Source organism: Ischnura elegans, chromosome 3 (assembly GCF_921293095.1).
Source record: "Ischnura elegans chromosome 3, ioIscEleg1.1, whole genome shotgun sequence".
Taxonomy (NCBI): Eukaryota; Metazoa; Arthropoda; class Insecta; order Odonata; family Coenagrionidae; genus Ischnura; species Ischnura elegans.
In genome coordinates, this window is record NC_060248.1 from 113,840,146 (window position 1) to 113,862,893 (window position 22,748).

A 22,748-nucleotide genomic window follows, 5' to 3' on the forward strand; every position below is an offset into this window, starting at 1 on the left:
TTTAAGCCCAACAGAAGAAAAGCAGCAATATCAATGCTACATTAGGATGTCGTCCACTTGAGATAATGTTTTTCACCAAGCCGCTTAGCATTAGCTAAAAAAAATTCCTGCAGAACATATTTCCAGTTTACTATAACACAGTAAACAATATTTTTGAGGTGCTGAAGAAAAAAACAACTGCTTAGATTATATCATTTTAGTGACAAAATAAACCCTATAAATCTACCTTCCATGGGTGTATGATGGCCTAAACAAATAAATACACCAGCTCTTTCACAGTAAAAGGGTCAACATCAGCTCATTGCATCACTACTATCATCCAGAAATAAAAGATCAAATTCTTTACCAGGAGAATGAAAACAGTTGAGTAATTTCCACCATGGTTTAGAAACAAGATACAAGTAAACTTAGAATGTGGTATTTATTGATACAAGCAAAAAAATTTCCATAAGTTCATAATAAAATTCATGCTTTCTTCTCTTCCAAATACTTGTAATGCAACGCTTTGCAGTCTTCATGAGAAATGCTTTCCCAGCCAGTGCTTTTCATGTGGTACACTGAAAAGAAAAACAATATATTAATATGTACAGTGAGTCCTCATTTAACGTTGTTGATTCGTTCCTGAAAAAGTCGACGTTAAGCGAAACAACGTTAAACGATGCAGTGTTTCCCATAAGAAACAATGTAAAAAATTTAAATTGGTTCCTAGCCATGTTCCTAACAATCCATTTCTTCGTGAAGAATCCAGAATATCCCGGGCGAGAATCCAAGGAGGCCAATTATCGGAGCCGTAACTTTAAGCAGACTTTGTGACCAATCGGGAGACACCTGAATCAGGCCAAAACGAAAAAATCTGAATCTGACACTCGGAAGCACGAGGGTGAAGGGCGAGTCAATTTTCGTGATGATATGAATTCTTTAACCCGGCGGAAATCGCGAGAAACATTCATTACCGATTATTCACTTCAGCATGATAACGATTCATTCGAAACGAAACGAATTTTCATAACGAAAAGGTTGGGAAGAAGGCATTATTAAATGAAATATAAAAACTAAAAAGAAAGTATTTTAATGGCGAAACATCGATATTTTCAGTAACAGAAGAAATTTTAATTGTAAAAACTCGACCTGCAAACCTAAAACTCGACCGATCTCTCCAGCAGTTGCACCTTCTTCAATTCTTTTAATAATACCAAGTTTTTGTTCTAATATCGCCGTTTTTTCTTCACGTCTGAAGAACCGCCCCTATGAAAAAATTGTATAAACCTGTTTCAAAATTTTATACAATTTATACAATTACCATGGCAATTGTATAAATTGTATAAAATTTTGAAACAGGTTTATACAATTTTTTCATAGGGGCGCCAGGATAGCCACTCTTCTTCGTGGACATTTTTTTCGGTTGGCATCAGAAAAATAAACGGATAATGGGTAAATGAGGCGATAATTATTCGCTCTGACGCATATTTAACATACGCTACCCACGCCAACCTTTTCTGTCGAGCGAAAATTACCAATCGCACTAATATAGTAATATTTACTATACATCAGATGCGCTTGCGTCCTATTCGCCATTCATTTTTTTTTCGCCGCGCATAATTTGAACAACGTTATCGCGAAGCAATAACGACGTTAAATGATCAAGGGTTTCAATTTTTGGACAACGTCATCGTGAAACAACGTTAAACGGGACGACGTTAAACGAGGACACACTGTATTACTAAACATTAAAGGAGATGGGGGGAGGTGAAGACAGCCACCAACTGGTCACAGTAAGATGCCAAAAAAAGTCAGGAGAATTGTAACATCAACAGAACAGACAGGACTAACAGCACTTCAGACTGTAATAGCAAAATGTGCATGTTTTAAAGTTGCTGAGTATGCATCAAGCCCATCTCAGAGTCTTGCAACAAGCTAAGACGTTTCAAATTTTATTTTTGGTAGTTTTTCTTCTACCGTAGTGAAACACAATAAGCATTCAGTAATATAGTAATTTGCCATTAATTGTATTGCTTAAAATGAAATAAAATACTGTTAATCCAGCTGCACAGGCACCATTTTCAGGAATATCTTGTTTTGATGCAGGTGGATATTGGATCACAAGTACGTTTTCTTTCATAAAAACAAACATTCAGGCATATATCAATGCAAAATATAATCTCTAAACAAAAGTAATTTCTCAGAAATTCATTACTATACCTGAATTTCCCAAGCAAACGCGAAGATTAGGTTTGAGTCAAACAAGTTAGACCTACAAGCTACATCGTTCTTGCACCAAAAAATCATTGATCATCATATCAGGGTGGCCCATTAATATAATGGTTGGACTAAAACCTTATGTTCAAATATATTGGTAATCAAAAGTTATTTCTTTCCTGACTCAGCTTGATGGGTACATATTAAAAAATTATGATTTTTGCACACAATAATTACATCAAATTTCAAATCATCATTTGTAGATATTTTGTTGATGTAGGTTCTACCATTAAGAGAGGGGTAGAGGTTGTCATTCTAAGTTTGATGACTATGGGAGACCATGCTGAGCGTATTACCAGGCCACCTACCAAGCAGTTACAAAAAATAATATGACATCATTCAATGCAATGTGATTACTGGAATCAATGACTTGTTAAGACGAGGAATAATGAAAACTGGGTTTCGCTTATAGATGTTCAGCCAGATACGGAGTTTTTCAACAAAGTCTAATACCTCTCACTGAATTCACAGAGGTCTGTTGGTAAGTTGTCATGATGGGGGAAATTATCACTATTATTAATAAAATTTGTGCCACCATGGACCACAAAATCCCAAAAATTATTTCGATTATATTGCCGTAATTACTGCCTCACTCAAAACTGTAAGTATTTCATCTTTAAAAAAGTTTCATTTCAATAAAATGATTCGTTTTGAGTCAAAAAAAATTGTTCACAGTCTTTGTTAATTAGATCAGAACATTTCCGGAGTCAGCCAGAACAAAATTAACGTTTCGCTTCGCCATGATGATGAACTCTTGGCCACCATTTCCACGAATGCGATGTGTTCACGGCTTCTTCAAGCATTACTCACGCGGCATTCATGAGGTTCACACATCAATCGGCGTCAGCCAATAGAAATACGTTACACGTCGTGGGCATGGCCAAGGCTCCTTGCGGACTTTTAAAGCTACTTATCTTGGTTAAAAATCGAATTTCAGCTCTGAAAATTGGCCTGTGTTTTTTTCATTCATATCTTTTTGGTTTTATATATCGAAAACCAAAATTTAATTTTGAGTTTTCCCTCCTATTGTATGACCCTTACCTTACAGCTAAGAGGGGTAATATAAGGCGAGGGTTCCGGGTACCTGCTCCCAGATTTCGAGGGTAAAGCCTAAGCCCTGCAGTGTTGGGTCCAAAACAAAGACATCGAACACCCACAACCGTCGTAAAAGGGGGATAGCTAGGAAATGTATATATTCGGCATTCGTTCACCCGCATAGGAAAATCTTGAAATCTCATAGATTGAATATGCATACTAGCGATGCATATTCAATCGATAGGTCTATAATACAACAATACAGTGTTTTGATTTCACCCTTGCTAAAGACTCATATCAACTGATAACAACTGCATTTCGTACGGCTCCACTTATTTCTTATATTTGAAAAGAACAAGGAGAAGGAAGAAAACAAATGCAAACTTCTCTTAAAAAGCAAAAGAGGAAATATGAGTGGAATTGAGCACCTATTACACTGAAGTACAAGAAAAATGGGGAAACTGGGACTCTGACATGGAGAAAATTTCTTGAATAAAACGTAATGAAGAATAAATTATCCCAAATAGCATGCCATGTTTCAATAACATCACTCATATAACTAATTATCCACCTGACATTTTAATTACAAGCAATAATTCTACAAACTCTAAATCCATGGCTATTTTTCTGGGTCCCACATATTGAAGTACACTAGAATTCATAGATGATGTGCCATGAAACTAACTTAGGTAAGAACAACAGCAATGTGGTTCATTCAAAATAAACCATCAACGGCACTGCCTATACTGCACAATCACAACACTGTTCAGCATTAACTTTAAGAATACATCCCTCATTACATCCTTTCTACCAATTCAGCCACATTAAAACTTCTAAAAAATTTATGAAATGAATGAAATCTCACCTCTAACAATGCCACCACTGTAAGCATCCCTGTGGGTTGCATGATAAATTGCTCGTCTGCCCAAGTCATAAGCTTCTTCATCAGATAGATTCCAGTTATAACCTGAGTCGAGCACTCCAAATGCATAAATAGACCCAGAACCAACAGAGAAGACAGTCCCTTTGGTTCGTGTACCTTCACTATCAACATAGTACAGCCCAGGTCCCTGAGAAATGGGAAAAACAGGATAAATTCATCAATTTTCTCGTGGAAAATTTAAGGATTAAAGAGAAAGTAAACTAATGGACAATAGATTAACTGAATCAAGGATTTTCTCCAAGCTTAAATGGTTTCAAATCATATTCTCACTGTTTCTGAGGTAACTACAGCATCAAAATTATCTCAACATTAAATGTCATTATCTTTACTGTCATTAACAACAGAGCTTATCAATTTTCATTAAAAGCATGAACTAAAATAAATAATTATGTATGTACTAATACTTGTGCAAATTATCATACGTCATTTCATAAAATTTCAGGCTAATAAATTATCTCCATTGAAAAAGGAATAAAAATTTAGCATGGTCTAAAGTAATACCACGATGTCCAAGGCAGTGGCGGATACAGAAAAAACTCAAGGGGGGGGCGCAACATATCTTGAGTTGTCTTTACTTTTATCGTAATAAAAGATGATCAAGTCCCAGGCAAATTATATGAAAATTTAATTTAAAGTGATTATAAACATGTAAAAGACAATGCCATCTTATGATATAAAAAAGTAACAATTGTGGTTTTGCAATGTTCAGCAATACAAGCGGACCCGCAAGGGGGGGGCGTGCGCCCCCCATCTGTATCCGCCACTGGTCCAAGGTTAACTCAAAGACATAAAACAGAGAATTATTTTCGAACACACTTTCAAAAAACAAATGGGGGATTTAACCACTAAACGGAAACAACCATAGGGGAAAAAATACAATAAAATTGGCTGAAATTAGTCATGGATAATCATATCACAGCATTTCAAAATAACCAACTAAATACATATATAACGCACGACAACTCACCCTCTTGTCCCACCCAGCAATCATCATTCCCATAGATAGTCCCATGCCCTTATAATTATAGACCATATTGGCCATCAGTTTGGAAGCTGCAGCCACTGAAATCCTTTCTCTGTTGCGAAGTTCATACATACGACACTGTTTAGCCAGAACTCGATCCCAATACACACAATCTGCAGCTCCGCCAGCCAAAGTGCCGAGCAAGTAATCATTTATTTCTACAATTTTCTTCATTGACTGGGAACCTGTAAGAAAGAGACTTAAGTTAATTAATTACAGCACTTAAGATACACACAATTCAAATTTATGGCATCTTCCCAAGTCCAATATTTATTTTACAATATATGAAATAAACAAAAAATCAGTTGAACTTCACACTCAGTTAATGGATTATTTAATCCCAATTGCCCAATTTCATAGAAGAACCAAACTCAACAATCACTGATGCTATCTACGAGATGTACTTTCTTAAAATTGATGAAATGCTAGCCACATTCTTCTCAAAGGAGTAAAGTACTTCCTCCCCATTTTTAGGGCAATACTTCACAGCAATACTGTCTTCTACAAATACATATGCTATGCACAGGGTGTTTAAGGAGGAATCGGCAACACTTCATGAGTTCCTAGTTGAAAGATTAAGATTAGTTCATTCCCAACATGCAGCAACGGTAAATGATTTGTTATAAATGACAGTTAGATAATGAGGCATAACAAGATTGTGATTACCTCGTGTATTTGTCATGTGGACAGTGTCAAGACTCCTAAACTCGCATGATAGGTAAGGTGTTTTAGTATTTAGAATTTGATACCAGAGAGAAAGAGTATGCAGCCGGCATCGAGAGTCGCGTTTCAGCCATGACAGTTTATTAATATAATTGGTTATATGGTCCGATAATTGTAAGTTAAATAAGAATCTAATGCATCTATTCATGGAACGTTGAAGCTTAAGACTAACATAAGTAAGAGAAAGGCCCTGGTAGGCTATGTCGGAAGAGTCAAATTAAGGTAATATTAAAGTAGAAACTAATCACGCTTTTAAAGAGATGTAGGGATTACATGTTAAAATTTTAATTGGTAATAAAGTGATTGATTAACAGATTTAGTGATTTTATTTACACATTATGCCAAAGAGAGATTTTGATCAATAATTCATCCAAATAACTCATCTAACTTCATGGCAAAAAGGAATTGGGGAATCAGCAATATGTAAATTTGGCAGTTCATCCCTCTGCACTCTCACTAAAATTCTTGGGTAACTAATTACTATTGCTTGGGATTTATTAGGATTTATGCATATTAAGTTATTATTGCACTCCATCAGCATGATTACTTAACCAATTCAGCATGTTAAACTTAACCAATTCAAATTAATTGCAATGACAATCTCCTGGGCCGGGAATTGAAACACAGACTTTTAGCTTTCCAAGGCACTGCACACACCGCTACCCTTTCAAGGTTCCTAATTTCCCATGGCAATGTGATAGCATCTGTACACTGGCCCAGAAAGCCATAAGTGCATAGTTTGATTCCAGGTCCAGGGGAAATTTTCTTTGCAATTCATGAGAATTTCACCACCATTCATGTAGAAGGATTGAAATACATACTACACACATAAAAAATGGATAATTTTGAAATTTTTTTCCAAGTTTTCAGAAGTTAATCCTTTCACACCGGAAACTGGGTGGAGCCGACGGGCATTTTCAAATACATAACACCTGACATCGAGTATAGCTGTCACAGATTTTTCAATGCAGACGACCATTCGTCGGCTCTGGCCAACGCGAGGGAAGGGAAGTGACCGCTGAGGTTGCAATTGTAGGATGCATTCAGGCCCAGCCTGAGACCCAGCTTAATGAGTACTTAGATTCCTCGCCAAATAAGACCGACCCTCCCACTCATTTATTGCCATCCTCACCGCACAAATCTGTTACTAACTTTGTTGTTATTAATGATAGAAACTCGTTTAAATTTCCACAATGCTTAAAAAAGTTATTAATTCATTTAGAAGATTGTATCATTGAAAATCAACTACAATGTTTGGTTGAAAAAAACACTAGTAACGCATTAAGTTGACTGTGGATTCGTGCTATGACAGGGTTAGAGGGTCATGACCAGTGGTCGGGGAGAGGGACAGGCACCAAGTCTCTTGAGCTTGGTCTTTGTATTTAGGATAAACTGAGTCTTAAAAAATGTATCGTCTTATTTTTACCCCGTCCATTGTTTATAAAACACTTTCCTTTGTATTTTCTGGCATTCTCCCTCTTCTCCCTATTTAAAATTTGCCACTACCGTGTGACCATGCTGCCACCTTTCGGGTTCCGAAGTTCAAATTTCAAAGAAAAAGAAACTCACCCCTAAAAAAGAACTCTTTACAAAGAGGTTTAAAATATTCTTATGCTACTCGTAGCACAAAAACTTTTTCCTATTGTAGGCACCGGCAGGAAAGGGTTAGATGCAAACATCCACTCTAAGGCAATCATTCGGGGATCATCAGACATATTATCAATACTTCCACTGCACAAACGCTCAAAAATCACCCACCGAATCAAAACCGCATTATCTAGGACAAAGTGTACTGAGGATTTTGTATAAGATGCAGGGTGTATGATGACATAAGATGAATGCCGATATTCAATGCTTTAACCTTAAATGGAAAATTCTTGGAATAAATGGAGTCGGGATTTCCTCAATTTTTAGGGTTTTTCAAAAAATTGAAACATATGCTGCATTTAAGCCCCAAGTCCCAAAATTATACATTGATAGGGGGTCAATGCAAGAAAATATATTATTGCTCTTTGTACACTGAGTTAAATATCCAGTTGGATTTTAGGAGTTAGCCGTGCATGTATGTACATGAACGACTAACTCGTTGACAGCAGCAAGAAAAATACAAGAAATCAATAATTACTTGAGTTGTTTTACTGTATGGATCAGAAGCACGGATTATTTGAACATCTGACACATTTCTCTTAGAACTCGCTAACTTTATATAAATTTCTTTCCTATGACTGCATGAAAAGATGTTTCAAAAGAAATTCGGTTCCTGAAGGTACACAGAAACTCACACCAATCATTGATATTTTTGATGAATTAAGTAAATCTTGGTTATAGCAGCTTAAATCGAACCCAGTTACCTCTTCGCAAAAGAAAGACCCTCAAATAATAATGTACGAAGTTAATGAACATTAGGGACTTTATTAACCTTCAACCACATGTGTTGTTTAAGTTGGATATTTTAAACCAAAACTTTAAATTGAGTGCGAATAGGTCACTGAACGACTGAAAACTTTACGTCGTTTGGATATTGAAGGCTTACAGAAAAAATCTGGGTCTACAAATGGACAAAAACTATCAATAACTACATAAAATGCCCAACAATCCACCTGTGAATACTAACACGATAAAATTAACAGTAGAATGACAAATTTCACTTTTGTCGCAGGCTCTCTACATAGTAGACCGAATATCATTTCTTTCGCACAAAAACAATACGAAAGAACTGCCCTGTAATTAAAATGATAGAAAATATCATGCTTACCGATAAATTGGCCTCCGGTGGCACGAGAGTCGACAGCAAGGACAACTCCTCCCTTATACTTGAAACCCAACGTCGTGGTACCATGATCGAACTTGATTTTAATACTTTTCCCAGTCTCATCGACCGCCAATTTTTCAAAACTTAGAGTGGGCTGAAAGTTACAGGAAAAATTACATCAGTATAAAGTAGAAAATACGAAGCATGATGGTGCACTTCTAGAAGAAATTTAGAATACTCACATCAGGGAACGGAGGAACCGCAAGATCGGTATTTTTCAAAAAGTTTCCACAGTTAAGATCAATTTCTGTGTGTGGATTATCAAACCCACGAAACGGTTTGAAGGAACTTCCGATTTCATATCCACAAACATCAGCTAATGCCATTTTTCCGACGTTTGTTTTCACCGAACAACTGCACACCGTGACTCGCAACTTGGCATTTGAACTTCGGAACCCGAAAGGTGGCAGCATGGTCACACGGTGGTGGGGTGGTGGCAAATTTTAAATAGGGAGAATACCAGAAAATACAAAGGAAAGTGTTTTATAAACAATGGACGGGGTAAAAATTAAATGATAAATTTTTTAAGACTCAGTTAATCCTATTACAAAGAATCTGCAACTTCAATATTGCAAGGATAAAGGTAATTCTCTTCGTTATAGTTGCTATTTCAAAATTATTGTAAATATACCATAGTGAGCCAAAGCTCCAAAACAGTAAATCGCTTTATTTTTTTCAAATCATGTATTTGCTACCAATGGGCACAAATTTAATGATAGCATCGGCTCTCTTCAGCTTGATCTCTTATCAACGTTTAACATCTAAAGAATTCTAGGGATAAATTGTAATAAATACATAATATTATGTCGCTTGAAAATGTTTCAACTCCTTAAAAAATCAGAATGTGTGGACAATTCATAGCCAACGTGAACAACAGTCCTCCATCTTGAAGTTTGCGGATCTCTATATTCCTTCCTTTTGATTATGTTGATGCAACAATATTTTCAAGTAAAATCAAACACTTCCTTTGAGTTGTGATTTCATCATATGTCAACAAATCAGCTCATTAATGCCATTGCTAAGAAAATTCATAGCAGTTTCCTTCGACTTAAGTCTAGAAAAAGTACTTGTTTCTGAGCACTGGTGGGTAATGCATGTTAAGGAACAGAAATCACTTCCATCTGTATTTCCTTGGAATAAAATTGCAGCATATGATACAATACATTCACTAAACAACTTCATATTTGCCGTAATTATGGAGGATTCAAAATGATCTTACGGTGAAAATCCATGAATTCCATCCCTATTCATCACAATTCTGACAGAGCTAGAAGATTTTGGGTTTTATAATATCAATTGAATGAATTAACACTACATACTACTCCCCTTTCTTGCCAAACAATGACTACTTCTTCCACATTTCCATCATGAATTCCACCCTGTATCCAAGAAGTCATTGTTCCCATCTCTTCTTCCAAGGTCCACGTTTCACATCCATATATTGCAAAAATTACAGCCAGATATTACTTTATTAAATGTTCAAACCATAATTTTTAAATATCTTAAACTTTCAGCAAGAATCTCTTATTTTCCTGGAGCAACGTTCACATTGGGAGAAGTGTTAACCCTTTCCACTGGGGCCTCTGTGATATTCAACACAGTATAGCTTACCACCAACTCATCCGTTGATTGTCACTTAACAAACCACTCTTATTTCTGGGGGCATTTAAAAATTAATTTCCATGAGGGCACTGGTAAAGAGAGAGAAAAAATCTGTGCAAATAGTTAACCCCCAAAACCCCTCCCTAGCCATCCCTTACTGACCACACTTTTTTTTGCTAGATCAAAACAAATCCCATCAAGACATCAATGGCCATACTGTACATCTTTCCTGATTAATCACAACTACCTACTTTTCAATATTAATATTTCAGAAATTCTGTATTCCCAAAGACACATGGACTATTTTGGCAGGTCTTTCGTAAATCCTTTCATTTACCTCCAACTCATCACACTCCTTACACATCACTTCCAATAACAGCATTACCTACCTCTAGTCCCTCGTATAGATTAAGCAGAAATATCTTTCACTCATTCGTCATTAATTAAATGGTAAGCTATGGAGTGTTAAGTACACTAACGTAAGTACCAATAATTTGTCCCGAAGAGAAGCATAGCTTTTTGCGGCCTCACCGAAGAAGAAATGGTTTATGCCAATATGTTCAGATCAGTCTTCAATTTATCATGCAAGGACCACACATGATGTTTTAAACATGCATAGATATTTCTTCCAATAAATATTTGCTGCTTTCTCATCACTCATGGCATATACATTAAGGAGACCAATGCAAAAATTTATCATGCCACCAATGGCTTTGCTACTGAATACCTAGGCAAATATACCACTAAACCAGGTCAATATAACGCAAAGTCTACACAGTTCATTTTCCAGACGAAAGTTCAGCATCCACCTAATCGCAGCTCTTCATCAAGGCACATAAGCCTCTATCAATTTTATTTATATTTATCAAAAAGCCCCCTTTACTGATTCACAGCTTATTTTGTCTTCAAGTGTTATGTATTTCACTCTGTGAAGTACATCTTGTCATCATTTGCTTGCACATTTTCCATAACATAACCCATGAGGTATTGAGTCCAGCACAGCAAAAGTTATGGTTTAAGAACCCAATCCAAAATATGACTTGCTCATATTTATGTCTATTCTTAAGTTAGAAAAAATCGAAGTAGCATTACATTTTAGAAAAATCATTTCAATTATGATAGGCCTTAGTCCTAATCCATACCTTTTAACCTTTTGTGAGATCACCCTCACCACACACAGCACATTCTGAAGTGGCACTCGCACTGTGTGACTCAGTGGAGAAGTTCTTTGGATAGGAGCAGAAAAGGAGGAGGTAGAAAAGGGGATGAAGATCAGAGGGGACCCATATTATATTTTATAGTCAATTTGCACATTAAAGAAAAGCATAATTTCATTTGTAAAGAATATACTTTGTTTGCATTATGCTATTTTTTTATTCATCATTGGTTCATGGCTGACATTACGAAATATAACTTTATGAAAAAATGGAGTGCCATAGGATAGCTGCTGTGAGATGAGAGGTGTCCTCAGATGTATTGCACGTGGTCACCACAAAGGAAAAATATTTGGGGCGCCCGAATTGTCCCCTCTCCCCCAGCTATGTGCCTGCATACAGAGTGGATAGGGGGATCAATGGGTTCAAAACCTCCTGAAATGTTTGGAAGTCTTCGGCCCACCTCCTCCAAAGAACCTGGAATTTCATTCCTCAAAAAACTCACCTGAAAATATTTTTCTGACTCCAGCCTTGAGAGTAAAGAGTTTGAAACAAACATTCAGTTAGGAGAATCAAAATGAAAACAGAGCATAACTCACAAACTTGCATGAATTCATTCGCAAGTTTTTTCAGGTAATTTTGTGAAGAGTTGTAAATTCCTTCTTTACCTACCATATTTTCTGATTCTATAGTTATATTTGTGCCAGGTAAATGTAGACCTTGAGTGCTACATCCTTTGCGACAACTTACTCCTCATATTCTCGCACAAAATGGATAAATAAAATTTCCAATTATTGGCAATCAGAGCTCCTAATCTCAATTCCAAAATTAACACATTCCTCACAGAATTCTTCACACAAGCCGATTTTCACCCTGGTACTTTCCAAAGGGATGTACTTATTAAGAATACTCGTACACCTTGAGAGATCATAAGCTTGATATTAGCTACTATGATATGTCACCGTACCCCTTGCCAGAGATTAATTTTATACATTTGTATAATATATTGACCAAAAATGGTAAAAACTATTTCATATTCAAGGAAATACATACCTGCAGGCAAGCCACCAATGAACCCTAATATAGTCAACCACAATGGCACTTTGTGTGCAGATGGTATTAATCCTCTGTAGAACTATCACACATGATTTTATCCAATATTTTTTTCCCTAACTTCAAGGTCACTTTGAGTGCATCATCTAGGAACAAAATCACTTTTCTTTACTACCTCACTATGATCAAGATTCATGGACCATTAAGACTGTTATAATATGCCATCTACGTATAGTTTTTCATACTAGCAAACCAGTGATCCATAAGATTGATCATCTTCATGTTCTTAAATGCATTTAATGATTAGGGCTGTATATATTCTCACAGAATAGCTCTACGTGCTGTTAAATTATTGGAGGTTATTCTAGAATAATATTATATCATTTTGTATTAAAAACATGTTTTATTAAGAGAAGAAAACAATGGCCTACAGCCTCTTAAATATTTTAAATTTTAAAAATTAAGTGGCTGTATGCCGCCATTTTTTAAATCTTTTTAGTAAAACATGTTTTCTAAAAAAAATAGCAATCTATAATAACAACCTATGTGCATCGATTACCTAACAACAACTCAAGACATTGTTCAAATGACGTAAATAATGAACATTAAAAGAAATTAAACTGAAAGTTTGGATTATCTGAGTTTTCCTATTATTCATGCCACCTCTCCCCATTATTAGCCCGGATAATCTACAGTTTGTCATATATTATGTGTTCAGTTTAACTAGTAATAATTTTCATTGGTGGATAAACTTAAGCCGAGTCATCGAAGAAATTAATTTACTCCACAATAAATGCACCCACATTATTTTAGCTCCTGAAGTAAAAACCTGTCACCAAAATCAAAAACCTAAGGTAGAGTAGACTCTCGTTATTAAGTTCGCCAGACCGAAAATCCGGATGTTCGTAACAACGAAGTTTGTATCAACGTTTCTTTTACGAATCATTGGAAAAAACAGTATAGAATAAACCCAATTAAATTACATGGAAAATGTTTAAACAGGAAAATTCGTTCCAGTTTCTCAACAGAAGAATGTGGTACGACACAATTGAGGGTTGATATCTTGCCGAATACAGTAAGTCCGATATACAAACTGGATGCCTTCCAAGACCTTGTTCGTTAGTTGATAAACCTACAGTATGGTCGCCAAGAGTTGTCCGATGACACACAAAATGGTCTAGGTTGTGGTAGGGGACAAGGTTGCCAGCTAAGAAAGGGAAACGCCTACAAAGGGATCCGCGAAGAAAGGATGCGGAAGGGCGCATGAAGGACCCAAAGGAAGAATCACTTGTTTTGGTTATTCAAAGAAAGGATTTTTTTGTGGATCAGCCATATTTCGGTGCGCCTTATGCAGTTGACAACATTGAGAGACAAGGCGAGGGTGCGTTTGAAGGACAGCGATTGGCTGTAAACCGTGCTGGCGTAGGGTTATCCCCCCCTCCTATTTTGCCGTCATTGGGCGACTCTCGCCACCCAGACTGTATGAAATTGCATTGAGAAGTATGGTTATCCTACAAAATGCAACGCTGCATCACAATCATGCTCTAGCTCACGATATTACGAACTGATCTAGCTGGGCGTGCGACGCAGCCGGAGCCGAAAAAAATCACTCCTCGCGGTAAGGATGAACGGGCGAAATGCTAAACAGTTCCTAAATTCACACCGGCTTCCATGATATTTTGTTCAGACTGTGCCCAAAGTGAGAGTTCCTCTACGCCAAGCCAAACTGCGAAGTATCGGCGGAATCAAAAGGCACCAAATTCGAAATTTGAAAATTTTGAATGCTCGTATCTCTGAAAATTCGTAAATAGAATGTGCGTAGGAAAAGGACTAACTGTACGTCCAATTTACGAGTGGTTACGAGTGGGTCACCATGGCTCCACAGGAATGAAACTTATTATATGATGTTGCATGTACACTGAAGAAAGAACCATAATTGACGCTCTTGGGCACATTACAGGAGGAGAACTTAAACGCGGCGCGATTATTATAACTTAGCATAGTGAATATCCACCTAAATACCATTGCTTATGCGTGGAACTTCGTAATAAAGTTCATTTTATAGCCGCCGGGACCGGGACTGAGGTTCGTTATTTCGTAAAAACGAAAATTTTGCAATAATGTTACTCATACTATAGCTTGGATAGGCCTTTTCGTCGGGACCAACGATTTGCTTCGTAATAACGAGAACTTCGTAATAATGTTGCTCGTATTAAGGAGAGTCTACTGTAATAGGATAGGGAAAATCCTTCTTATCAGGTTTTAAATACTATGGAAAGGACATAGAGTAAAAGAGATGTTACAAATACATCAAAATTTTTAATTGCCAAGACTGTTTAGTGTGGAACTGCTGGGTCACCAGAAAGCACACAATCACATTGCCTTATTCAACCTGTGAGCATATGCAAGTATGGCACTATAAACCAGTACTGTATCACAACATTTCTCGCACTTTATTTTACTGGTAACTCATTTAAAGTCTGGCAATGCAGCACAACATCATATTTTTTACAGGACACTGACACCATATTTACATCGACTAAAATGTAGGAGAGCATGTGATCCCTACACAAGAAATTTTTTCTTCCTGTACAAAATTAAACCAGAAATCTCTGCTAGCATTCACAACCACGTTTGATCTATTATGGTGATTTTTTCCCATTTTCACAATGTTTTCTATTAACATTTTATTCACACTTTACCAAATTCAGGCACACACAAAAAAAAAGCCCATTTCATCACAGATGTCTCGGACACACTTGTTTGTTTTTGTCGTCGTAAGCACACCTCACTTTCAGACGCCCACACATTTATCCCATCCAGAAGTTTCATTCCATCCAATGAAAAACGTAGAACAGATATTTTTACACACAAAAAAAAAGAGTCCACTTGCAAACTCTTATGCTTTCACACTTAGGACCAAATATGCACACATCCTGAGAGTAAAAAAAGTAATAGAATTTTGCAAATAATCCATCACTACCACACTTCCAATCTTCAACTCCCAAAGCAAGCTCCCGACGTTTTCCTCACATATAGATTTTAAAAAAGGTGGAGGGGGACAGGATTATGGGACCACGAGCGAATTGAAAAAAGGATAGTTCGGAAGGCAGGTTTCTCTTATACCAAGTTTTCTTACGGGAGCAGATGGAACACCAAAATTATCAGAAATGAGGCAGATTGGCAGAATTGTCATTGTACATATTTACAATTCATCCTTCACTCGACCTTCAACCGTTTGCTGAACTCTTCTTGCTGCTTCTCTTTCCACTCCTTTTTGGGTTTCATCCTTTTCAGCTGTCCATCCCTGTCCAGTCAAAGAAAATGCCAATGAATGAGTAGCACACCAAGCCAAAGGAGACTGTTTAAATTCTATGGCTTTACATTGTGGAGTCACGACATAAATAAAAATGCAATTGGCACAATCCACAATGACCATTTTGTTTTCAAATGAAGTGAAAAATCCTCACCACCACAATTGAAGCATTTGCGGGTGAAACAAAATTCAGTATGTGATGAGAAAGCAACAAAGTCCGGGGAAACATGCGTGAGGAAAATCCGAATTCAGTCAATGGTTTATCCGAAGATTGAAACCTCCAAACACAAACGTAAAACTTTAGATTCTGAGCATGTAATGATATTAGTGTTTTTAAAAATAAATTAAAAACTTATAAAAATGATTTTTAATCAGTAAAAGTAGTAAAATGAGGCTGGCAATGTAAACAACATTCCTTAGATTGTACATACCCAGAACAAACTTTAATAATTACTTCATTTCATAGCAGGCCATTGAAAATGCATTTAGATCTGAAAATATCCGAAGATCTGACCTGAAATTCAAACCATCACACATTAAAAAATCAAAGCTTACCACATGAGATCCACCAAGCCTCCCTGTCGGGCTATGACTGATTTAACCCTATTTGCGAAGTCTATGGCTGACTCATTTGGTTCTTGATGCATGGGAGGAAGGTACCAAACATCACAAACTATTGCCCAACTTGTCATCATCATGTACAGGTATTGTATCATGGAATATTTACTACTGTTCCAGAATGCATCTCCAAACTTTGGATCATACTAGAAAAAAGAGAGGAAAAATTAAATTATTATATTTGCATGTAATGAGAAAAATAAATAAAATTCACATGCAGCCAAAGAAAATGAATGAAATTATTACAATTTAGCCAACCAATCTATGAGATTTTCTTCAGCTACATCATAAGATCAAATGTTTGTGAACATTTTCAGGAAATAAATTTGGAAATCTTTCATAAAATCAACAACAGCATATACTTTTAATGTGTAAACAAAATCTGAAAAGTTAGCACCTGTGAAAACTAATCAACTTTCATTTAAAACAAGCAATCAGCAAGTGCAACATCATTAATAAAAATAATGAGATGATTGTGCAGGCATACAAATTCACCAGCGTTATAACTAAAATACTTACTTTTATAGCTACTGGGTATATAGTGCCCCCCACTTCAAAGCTGCCTTTCTTGAACTGCATCACAGAAGTGTTGTTGATGCAAGTGCCCTCCGGAAAAATTAAAATAGGAGGCTTGTTTGGATCAGAAACATGCTCCCTTAACCTGTGTAGAAAAGTGTAACATTGAAATCTAAAGTAACTCTAGAAGTCACACAAAAATTTGACATCATTGTCACCAGACTTGTTGCCAGAAATTTGATTCAGGGAGGGCTGGGATGGCGGGCAAGTTGGCTATACTAGTAAATTACCACCAATTCATACACACAGTTCAATTAATTAAACATTTAATTAAATACACAAAGGTTACACTTATATTTATTATTCTGAAAGTTTAAGTCATTTCTTTATTTCTTAAATGGATCATTATCATCACGGATCAGCCTTCATAACCTTTTGATCCCAAAATCCATCAGATTAAAAAAAATTCCGAACTTTAGGTCCTTCTCTAGAGAGATTCAATTATAATTTTTAAATCGCAATTTTTTTGCGATGGGCAATTCTTAGAAACACTTGTATGCATTTGAATTATGGATATACTCAATTCATCCCGAGTAAGAAAATTCAGAGGAGATTCCTTAAAAAAAATTGTCTTTTCAAGTTCAAACCAAGTTTTTTTCCACAAATATGCATATCGATGGCTAAGTTCTAACAACACGTACCTCAAAATTTGCACGATATCTCAAACAAAGTGTAATGACATTTAAAAACTAAAATTCAAGCAAAAAACAACTCTTCGTTTGCAAATATGTAGGTACATACCGTATTTCTCCGAATATAGTCCCCCCCCCCCTAATTTTGAGACTTCAGTTTCACGAAATAATTTAAAAAATGCGTTTGAATACAGTCCCCCCCTTTACTTTTACCACGGACATTTTTGGAAAAAAAGGGGGACTATATTCAGACATATACGGTATATGCTTCTTTTTAAGTTTTATGAATTTTTGGTTTTTAATTTCAGTGTACAATTAAAAGTATATGTAAATTCGAGTAATAGCGAGAAATGACGCGATGTGATGCAGATGCAGCATTTTGTAATAGCGAGTCGGTACCTGAAACGTTGGCGCGCTCATATAATCTAACCCGCGCGGTATCCCGAGAAGAGTTTTTACATGTTGCTCGCCGGGAAAGTGTTAAATCTTATATATGTAAATTGTTTCTTTCGCTCTCCTGAATAGTTGCTATTTTTGAGATAGGTGTTGTTAGAACTTAACCATCGATATTTGGATTGTGGCAATAAGAGGTTGTACGGTTCTCAGTTAGAGGAAAGGTGCCCCTGGGCTGAGCCCTAAGGGAAAAATTTTGGGGGCGCTGAAGCCCTATGAGGTCCCCCCCTGACTACACGCCTGATTGCAACATCCTAGGAATTAGGATAATATGACCCAATAAGGCTATACTTCTGAGATGAATGGAAGAGGTAAATATTCTGATAAAAAGATACTCACCTCCTAGTTACAGCTTCCCTGTCTTTTACTTCTGATCGCTCAAACCAAATGTGCGATGACGCCCTTGCTAGTGCTCTTTGGAGGATTCCCAAAAATCCCCCATGGCGTTGCCCAATCTGCCAGGGAATAAACAACCAGAAAGAAAGGCATGACCACCATCACCCTAAAATTGTGCGTAGGGGCAAAACTAATTTCCACAAAGTCAAATTATTCCCATTTGATTCATTAACAGGTTACTTTCAGAATGTGACTTTTGAAAACATCTAATCCCATTAATACATGAATCATCATTCTTTACAAATATTAATAGGTGGCAGCAATTTTATTTCTTTCAAAAGTAAAATATTTTCAACCCAGTAAAGACTCTTGAGCTTTTCATAGAATTAAAATTCGTGACACTCAAGTAGTTCAGGTAGTAATCAACTTCAAGATTAATTTGATAACTTTCTTGAAATTTACATAACTTTAGCTAGGCTAAGTTAATCCTGAATCCACAAGCACAGCAAAAATAATTATCACAAACAAAAATGAACACCAGGCATAAAGCAAGCCACAACACACACTTAAAAATGACTGTAGGGTTATAAAGGAAAACTATTAAAAACATCCACACCTAACATACAAAAAAGCATGCATATAAAATGTGAAAGTCATGACAGAAAGAATATTTGCCTAATTGATATAAAACTAGAATGTGCACTCCACAGAGCATTCTTCACTATCCCACTTAGAAGTGAATGAAACTTAAAACTGTTAGCATACCACACATTTACCACTGCTAGAGATATGAGGCCATTGTATGATGGGTAAGATGGGTGGGATTTTAATTTTCCCTTTGATTCTGACCATACTTTTCATTCTGGACCTCAAAAACAGTTGATCAATTCTGTTTAGGATAAATAGCCACTTAACAACCAGTAATAATTATGGATTGCATGGCACAAGAGAGCCTATTGTACGCACATACGTAGATTTTTGTGGCTTTACTTACTGGAACCAAATAGGAAAAGAAAATTCACATGACACACTCCACATTGACTCTCTATTTACAACCATGGTTTTGACAGTGTTATGTTCATGATGATGACATAAGTAGGAGTTTCAAAACCATGGTCAGAAATGTTGTGTCAGTATAGAATGCACCTAGTGTATTTCTGTTTCCAATAGGGGTTGAACATTGAAAAATGCCAAAACTAAGAAAAGCCTCCCATGAATCTGTAAATGGGATAAATGGAGAGGTAATGCAAGCATGCTTGTATATGACTAAGCACTGGAATTCTCCTCCCTCAACAAATCCTTCAAGAGCCACAAAATGACATTTTGCATGCCAATTAATGAGGAGCCATATTACTTCTCCTCAAGATGTTTTCTAAAGACAATTACATTGAATACAAATGATTAAACTAGAGCTAGCTAATCATAACGAAATTTGGCTACCCAACGCCCAATCCACCCATGCAAGCACAGCTAAGAGCATAAATAGAATAAACAGTACAGAAACCTTCATTGTATCCCAAAAATAAATGGTTTCATAAGGCAGGCAATGATAGTGATGAAATATCATTGTCTCAAATATCATGCCTGTAGTTTATAAATAATAAAAGATATTTCCACAGACAGACTGTAGTTAAGAAACCCTATATGAAGAGAGTTAACCCTTGAAGTACAGTTACGTAAAAGGATGGATTAATGATAATTAAGGATGAGCCAGTACCACTATTTTGCATTGGCATCAATTCTCAACCTGTTCTAAATGAAGTGCTTCATTTTCACAACTTAATTTTCAAAATCAATTAATTTACTCTAAGTTACTATAAAAACTACCTCAAATAACAAGCACTTGATCCAAGTTACTAAAAAAGACATCACAAAGTGACTATATTCATAACATAATAATATTTTAATTAGGTCACACAATTTATGATCAAGTAATGTTTTAAACTGGGTTAAGTGCAAACTGATTTGTGCAGATTCTTTTTGGCTCTGATTTTGATTCTTTTAACAAGCTTTAAAACTAATAGAACTAAAAACCAAACCAAACTATCCCTAGGTTTACGCATTAGTCTTGGTTGATGAAAACGAAAGCTATGGTTAGCAGATGAAAAAAAAGTAAGATGAAGCTGCCAGAATAAGCATGCAAATGGAGTGTAAGTTTTGGCTGGAGTAAGTAAGAAACTAAAGAATAAAGTATTTGAAAAGAGCTTCAAATATCTTATTTAAAGTACCAATAACAATTCCCCATCAAGCCTTGAAAAGGAAATGAAAAAAGCCAAAAGAAAAACTGGTTAAGAGCATGGAAAACCTAAAGAAATATTAATGGATTCCAAGACTGTGATACATACCAATGCATAGCAGTTATCGCACGCAAGCACTAGGACGTCAATGGGTGATGTGTGGTTCGCGACGCAAATGCCTCCCCTGGGCAAATTCTCCCGATTGTGATAGGTGATGACGGCAGACAGAGCACTCGAGAGGACCCCAAAGCACATGATGGAGACACGGTGGTTTAGCCATCGTTTGAACTGACCCTCAGGGAAGTACCCCACAAAAGCTGTACACAGGGTCAGCCAGGTGACCTATGACAACATATATAAATGACCCAACATGCAAACAGCAATCATTCCACAAACAAGTACATTAGGGATGAGGTACGACAAACATATGGGAAAGCACCTGGTTGTAACAACACATGTGACACTTCACAAAACATGATAGAGCAAAATTTTCCCCACCTTAACATCAATGCATTAATAAATTCATTCATTGGCGAATTAACGTAGTGGATATTCATCTTGAAATGACTTATACTCCAACCTTGTACTTTCCACATTTTTACACATTAAGCAAAGTAAGGAAAATATAAGGTTAGGGTATTATTCATTAATTTCTCAATATTGTGACCAACAGAAAGATGATGATGTTCTTATTAGTAGATGTAGTATCAGAAATAATAAGATCCCAAGATCTGCTTCGATTAATGCAATACAGAAATTAACCATATCAGTTGCCAGCAGGCATATCCAGCTCCATTATTCAGATAGGACCCAAAATAAGTATTTTCCATTTTTATAAAGTTAATTAAGTAAGTATCATATTCCTAACATTATTAGAAGACCCAGTTAATTTGACACAAATTACCACGGCACAAGTAACAAAAGACAAAAAAAATATGAACAAATCTTTAACACACATTTAGCATGATTAGAAGTCCAACAATCTTCATTTTTGATGCCACCAATCTCTTGTATGACCCAAGATAATAGCTGCATATGGAAATGAGAAAGCTGCATTAGGAGAGGAGAGGAATAAATTAACATACAACTAAATGATGTCTTTTTCTACTTTACATTGCATTTTTTTGTGCAGCATTATAATTAATTACAAAATTTGTAAACCGAGTGTGAATTTCAAGATCAACTGATTGTAAATGATAAAATTTCTCATTTCAGGAATGACTTATACCATATTTTCCAGTCGCATTCCTCAAATTGAGCTGAAAACATCACTAAATAAAAACCAGATGAACAACTTTCCTATCAGTGGAAAAAAAGACATCATCCCCAACACATAAGGAAACTTAAATTCCCACAATACATAATCCATTAAACACAGGAAAACACATTTATGGTCAAGCGTACAATGATGTCATTAACTTATTCAAACAAATGAGACATTTACATGACATGAGCATTTTGTTGATACCAATAAATGAACAATGATCCCAATAGAAACATAAACCACAGTGAATGGATTTCAAAGTCACAGAGAGACATTCATGGAACATGAGACAAAACTCCCCAAGATCTGTGTACTTGTATGCTCCGTCTACAATTGCCTCCCGTTTATATAACTCACCAAAGAGAACACATTTTCAGTAGCTAGCATAACAATGTCAATGGGAGTGGTGTGGTTGGCAACACACACACCATTTCCTTTTGGTCGATACTGCAAATTGTGGAAAGTCAAAACAACTGACAAAGACCTTCCAAATATGCGGAAGGAAGTAAGAGATGCTCTGGCATTGAGCCAGCGTTTCAGGCGGCAATCAGGAATTTGGCCAATAACTGAGGCTGATACAACAGTCCACAAAACCTGGAATTTTAGGCAAGTTTACAATTTTTTAAATTCTCTGCCCACTAGAAAATAATCAGAAACCAATTTCATTTTCCTGGGTAATTGTTAGGACGAAACCTTAACAGGACAGTGCACAAA

General features: G+C 36.2%; 2 protein-coding genes across 3 annotated transcripts in view; both read right to left on the bottom strand.

The window, feature by feature from the left end:
• Positions 1 to 402: 402 nt before the first annotated feature.
• Positions 403 to 9,164, bottom strand: LOC124156379 (proteasome subunit beta type-5). The gene is made up of 5 exons (XM_046530904.1): positions 8,976 to 9,164; positions 8,737 to 8,887; positions 5,202 to 5,443; positions 4,157 to 4,361; positions 403 to 557 (listed from the first exon to the last, which is right to left on the bottom strand). Exons 1-5 carry the CDS (start codon positions 9,117 to 9,119, stop codon positions 466 to 468), a joined length of 834 nt encoding a protein of 277 aa, XP_046386860.1. The 5' UTR covers positions 9,120 to 9,164; the 3' UTR covers positions 403 to 465.
• Positions 9,165 to 14,901: 5,737 nt separating this feature from the next.
• The window catches only part of LOC124156380 (glycerol-3-phosphate acyltransferase 3), a 138,112-nt gene continuing 130,265 nt past the window's right edge, over positions 14,902 to 22,748 (bottom strand). The window contains exons 5-9 of one of the 2 annotated variants that reach the window (XM_046530907.1): positions 20,879 to 21,112; positions 18,537 to 18,652; positions 17,056 to 17,197; positions 16,474 to 16,682; positions 14,902 to 15,909 (exon numbers count right to left, since the gene is read on the bottom strand). In XM_046530907.1, the coding sequence (XP_046386863.1) occupies positions 15,822 to 15,909; positions 16,474 to 16,682; positions 17,056 to 17,197; positions 18,537 to 18,652; positions 20,879 to 21,112 (789 nt within the window). In that variant the 3' untranslated portion in view covers positions 14,902 to 15,821. Of the gene's footprint in view, positions 15,910 to 16,473; positions 16,683 to 17,055; positions 17,198 to 18,536; positions 18,653 to 20,878; positions 21,113 to 22,391; positions 22,629 to 22,748 lie in introns of both variants that reach the window. The other variant, XM_046530905.1, reaches the window with a different exon arrangement.

Excerpts from the sequence above, each read along its gene's own strand:
- LOC124156379 (XM_046530904.1), bottom strand. The coding sequence starts at position 9,119 with ATGGCATTAGCTGATGTTTGTGGATATGAAATCGGAAGTTCCTTCAAA. Across the intron at positions 5,444-8,736 it reads CACCGGAGGCCAATTTATCG|GTTCCCAGTCAATGAAGAAA; the intron begins GTAAGCATGATA and ends TCTTTCTTACAG. Across the intron at positions 558-4,156 it reads CAGTGGTGGCATTGTTAGAG|TGTACCACATGAAAAGCACT; the intron begins GTGAGATTTCAT and ends TTTTCTTTTCAG.